The 5512-nt window shown below is 35.7% G+C and overlaps 1 protein-coding gene across 1 annotated transcript; it reads left to right on the top strand.

The window, feature by feature from the left end:
- The first annotated feature begins 3706 nt into the window (after positions 1 to 3706).
- LOC149936651 (sulfotransferase 1C2A-like) lies at positions 3707 to 5282 on the top strand. The gene has a single exon (XM_090181469.1). It carries the CDS (start codon positions 3777 to 3779, stop codon positions 4734 to 4736), a length of 960 nt encoding a protein of 319 aa, XP_090037595.1. The 5' UTR covers positions 3707 to 3776; the 3' UTR covers positions 4737 to 5282.
- Positions 5283 to 5512: the final 230 nt, after the last annotated feature.

Raw genomic sequence — 5512 nt, forward strand, 5'->3', positions numbered from 1 at the left:
AAACCATTAATAGTAAACCAAGGGTAATTTAACATACTTAACAAAAATACTTCATTTTTAAGTTGTTAATTAAAGATATTTAGTTAAAATTAAGGGAGGGGTTTTGACACGGAAACATCCCACCTTATGTACGCCACTGATATTTATTACTTAATAAATATACAGTAAAATCGGTGTTGGTTTAGGCATTCGTATCGTAAAAATAAATTCGTAACGATCTCGTTAAATACCGCTAGGTTCTCCATGATGCATATTTCAGACAGCGCGAAACCAGTCTGAAAGGGAGTAAGGCATTGACTGAATACTAAATTGCATCATCATGTAATCAGTGGTTCACACACTAAACTGAAGAGGGCTTTACGGTCTGTTTACCCAAGTTGTTATGTTACTTTTCGCCATAATATTTAATTTGACGTATGCATTCTGGAGAGTGACACAAAACTAAGTTCCTCACGAATGAAGGGAAAGCTGCGTTATCATCTAAACCTCGACGCAAACAGCGCGCGCAGAAGGATTGCTGTTTCCTATTCCGCTTCTGATAATTCAGAAACGAGTAAGATCGAGTATGATCCTTATTTATTGGTTGACAAATGTAAGTCGAAAAAGTTTACATTCGGCATCTCTTTTTCGCTAATAGTTTTCAAATATTGTTATAATTTGAACATAATGATAGACATGTTGGAATCAATCATTTATAAATTGTAACCTTACTTAATGTATTTGATAAAAAAACAGATGGCGGACGTGTATGCCCTGTTAATGTTCGATGCTGATATAGCACTGCTTGAAAATAAATATGAGGCGAAACTTCTTCAAAAGTATAGAATTATATTAATTAGAACCCTATTCGAAGACTTATCAAACTACACCATGTAAATTTAAATATTTTTAAATTTTGTATTCATAATATTTAGATATATACTCGGTCTTGCTAATTGTGACTATCTACGTTTACAAAATGAAAAATGTGGTTATTAGGTATCCAACGCTTGATCAGTACCAAAAGGTTTATCCCAAGACGAAAAAAGTTGCTCACAAGGCATAAAGTTTCTCCCAAAACGAAAAATGTTTCTCCCAAAACAAAAAATTTATCTCCAGACAAAAACGTTTATCCCAAGATGAAACTTTTCTCCCCAGATAGAAAGTTTCTCCCGAGAAAAAAGTATATCCCACAACGAATTTTTTTTACCAAAACAAAAAAGTTTCTCCCGATACAAAAAAAATTATCCCAAGACAAAAAAGTTTATACCAAGACGAAAAAAGTAAAAGGTTTCTCCCCAAACGAAAAAAGTTTATCCTAAGACGAAACATTTTCTTCCAAGACGACCAATGTTTATCCCAAGACGGAAAAAATTTATCCCAAGACGATACAAAGTTTCTACCAGGACGAAAAAGGTTTCTCACAAGGCGAAAACGTTTATCCCAAGACAAAAAAGTTTATTTCAAAACAAAGAAATGTTGTCTCCAGACAGAAAAGTTCATCCAAGATAAAGTTTATCCCAAGACAAAAAAGTTTATCCCAAGACAAAAAAGTTTCTCTCAAGACGAAAAAAGTGTTCTCCAAGACGAAAAAAGTAATAGTATTCTCCCAAGACGAAAACGTTTCTCTCAAGTCGAACAAAATTATAAAGTTTATCCCAAGATGAAAACGTTTCTGTCAAGTCGAACAAAATTATAAAGTTTATCCCAAGATGAAACAAAGTTTCTCCCAAGATGAAACAAAGTTTCTCCCAAGATGAAACAAAGTTTCTCCCAAGATGAAACAAAGTTTCTCCCAAGATGAAACAAAGTTTCTCCCAAGATGAAACAAAGTTTCTCCCAAGATGAAACAAAGTTTCTCCCAAGATGAAACAAAGTTTCTCCCAAGATGAAACAAAGTTTCTCCCAAGATGAAACAAATTTTTCCCAAGAGGAATCAAAGTTTATCCCAAGATGACACAAAGTTTCTCCCAAGATGAAACAAATTTTTTCCAAGATGAAACAAATTTTTCCCAAGATGACACAAAGTTTCTCCCAAGATGAAACAAAGTTTCTCCCAAGATGACACAAAGTTTCTCCCAAGACGACACAAAGTTTCTCCCAAGATGAAACAAAGTTTCTCCCAATATGACACAAAGTTTCTCCCAAGATGACACAAACTTTCTCCCAAGATGACACAAAGTTTCTCCCAAGATGACACAAAGTTTCTCCCAAGATGACACAAAGTTTCTCCCAAGATGACACAAAGTTTCTCCCAAGATGACACAAAGTTTCTCCCAATATGACACAAAGTTTCTCCCAAGATGACACAAAGTTTCTCCCAAGATGACACAAAGTTTCTCCCAATATGACACAAAGTTTCTCCCAAGATGACACAAAGTTTCTCCCAAGATGACACAAAGTTTCTCCCAATATGACACAAAGTTTCTCCCAAGATGACACAAAGTTTCTCCCAAGATGACACAAAGTTTCTCCCAAGACGACACAATGTTTCTCCCAAGATGACAAAAGTTTCTCCCAAGAGGAATCAAAGTTTATCCCAAGATGACACAAAGTTTATCCCAAGATGAAACAAATTTTTTCCAAGATGAAACAAATTTTTCCCAAGATGACACAAAGTTTCTCCCAAGATGAAACAAAGTTTCTCCCAAGATGACACAAAGTTTCTCCCAAGATGACACAAAGTTTCTCCCAAGATGAAACAAAGTTTCTCCCAAGATGACACAAAGTTTCTCCCAAGATGACACAAAGTTTCTCCCAAGACGACACAAAGTTTCTCCCAAGATGAAAAAAGTTTCTCCCAAGATGAAACAAATTTTTCCCAAGAGGAATCAAAGTTTATCCCAAGATGACACAAAGTTTCTCCCAAGATGAAACAAATTTTTTCCAAGATGAAACATTTTTTTCCCAAGATGACACAAAGTTTCTCCCAAGATGAAACAAATTTTTCCCAAGAGGAATCAAAGTTTATCCCAAGATGAAACAAAGTTTCTCCCAAGATGAAACAAAGTTTCTCCCAAGATGAAACAAAGTTTCTCCCAAGATGAAACAAATTTTTCCCAAGATGAAACAAAGTTTCTCCCAAGATGAAACAAAGTTTCTCCCAAGATGACAAAAGTTTATCCCAAGACGAAAAAAAGGAAAAGGTGTCTCCCAAGACGAAAATCTTATCTCCCAAGACGAAACAAAGTTTATCCCAAGACGAAACAAAGTTTTTCCCAAGACGAAAAAAGGAAAAGGTGTCTCCCAAGACGAAAATCGTATCTCCCAAGACGAAAAATGTTTCTCCCAAGACGAAAAAAGTTTATCCCAAGACGAAACAAAGTTTCTCCCAAAACGAAACAAAGTTACTCCCATGGCAATACATAGTGTTTGTGGAAAACGCTTTTATCGATCAACTCCAAAGACCCGGTATTATTAGTATTTCTGCACAAAAAGAAATATTCACTTCGTGGCCCTTCAACCGAAAAGTCCAACAAAGCTGAGCGTAGTGTTAAAGAAATATTTAAAAAGGTTGATAGCATTTTTTAAAATCTCAAGTGTAAAAATACATAAATCGCATTAAAGATGAATTATATACATTCAAAAGAGAATATCAAGAGGGTTTTTAATCTGATTGTAGAAGTAATAATGAAACTGGTTTTTATCTTAACTGTTTCCTCTAATCTTAAAAAAAAATATATAACCTACTCATATAACAGATACTTGTTACGAGGAAAGACACATTTTGTAATCGCTCTTGTTGTCGCTACGTCGTCTTGTAATCGCTTTCATTTTGGTAACGTCCTGTGTCGAAAATGGAAAAAAAACCGCTGCCCGATTACAAGAAAATAGACGGTTTCTGCGTGCCTGGCTGTTTCTCGGAAGAAGCCTGGAAGAGCGCTCTCGATTTCAAACCGAGACCTGGAAATATATTCCTGGCGACGTATCCTAAGAGTGGGACGAATTGGACCCAGCAAATTTTGCTACTTATCGTCAAGAAAGGAGTTCCACCAGCTAACGCCTGTGAGTTCTATACCGAATGTCCTCACATTGACCTGGCTGGTTTGGACACGATAGACCAAATAAAGGACCCTCAATTAATCAAAATTCATCTGCCTTTCAATATGGCACCGTACTCTCCCGAAGCCAAGTACATCGTCGTGGTGAGAAATCCCAAAGATTGCGTTGTCTCTTATTACCACCACACTGCGACGGAACTGTACGACTACGTTGAGGGAAAGTTCGACGACTATTTCGAACTGTTTCTGGATGGCGCCGTGGATTACGGTGACTTTTTCGAGCACGTCTTGTCTTGGTACGAGCATCGAAACGATCCCAACGTGCTCTTTCTCTATTACGAAGAAATGAAAAAAGACATCAGGTCCACCATTTTGAAAATAGCCGAGTTTATGGGACCGCAACATCTCGACGTCACCAGGGATCCAATTATTATGGCGAACATTATCAAATATAGCGGTTTCGAGTACATGCGAGATGTATTCAATAAACAAAATGAAGAATTAGCGCAACTGGGATTAGATCCCAAAGTTTCACTAGAAAGCTTGCTATTACCGGGAGGCATCGTGCACGTGTACAATTACTTGAGGAATCGCGGGACCCGTACGGTGGGCATCAATCTCGTGCGAAAAGGTGTCGCCGGGGGTTGGAGAAATACGTTGAATGAACAACAGAATCGGAAGATGAATGAGAAAATAGAGTTGAAATTGAACGGAACTGAGATGTTGAAAATTTGGAAAGAAAACGGTTGTATCTAAATTAAAAAAATTTAAATGTAGAAATAAACAAGCCGTAAACAATGTACAATATGGCTGAAAGGGTTACGGCTATTGCTGTGTAATTGTTCCTTTATCATTTAATTTGTTTCATGTAATAACTGTAATAAATCCGTCAATTTTCTATATTATTTTGAATTAACTTTAAATAATCACTCTGTTATCGTGGTAGTCGATCACTGATTGCGTAATCAGTAATGGTTAGGTTGTCGCAAACTACTGACGCCTTTAATCTGACATTAGATCAGTATCGATAATTCATCTAAATTATCTATTAAAGGAAAAATTTTAACAATTTTCTTTACTTTTATGCCGATTAATGAATAGCTGATTTTGTTTAAAGAAAAGCGAGATAGAAGGCGCTCTTCGAAATCTAACGTTGCTAACTTCGACTGTATGTTTGAATGCTTGTTTAGGGTTTTCTGCAGAATACGTTTGATAATGGGTTATGAAATTAAAAAGGGTTTAAGCAGTTTTAGGTATCGATTTTCCATAGCAATTTCTTTAAGAAGATGTTAAATTACGAAATTTGACCATAATAATACTAATAAAGTTTGAAATTTATTTGTTTCGACGTACTTCTTTTTATATTTTAAATATCTCAGATCAAACTATTAAAGTTTGATAAAAAATTAAAATATTTTCATAAATTACTATAGAAATATAACTTAAATATTTTATTTTTTGCGAGGGGCTAACCACTCTTAGAAAATCTGTACAGCGGATTACGCTTAGATTAGCACTGCCAAAGGCAGGGA

Source organism: Leiobunum rupestre, chromosome 7 (genome assembly GCF_980474605.1).
Source record: "Leiobunum rupestre chromosome 7, qqLeiRupe1.1.hap1, whole genome shotgun sequence".
NCBI lineage: Eukaryota > Metazoa > Arthropoda > Arachnida > Opiliones > Sclerosomatidae > Leiobunum > Leiobunum rupestre.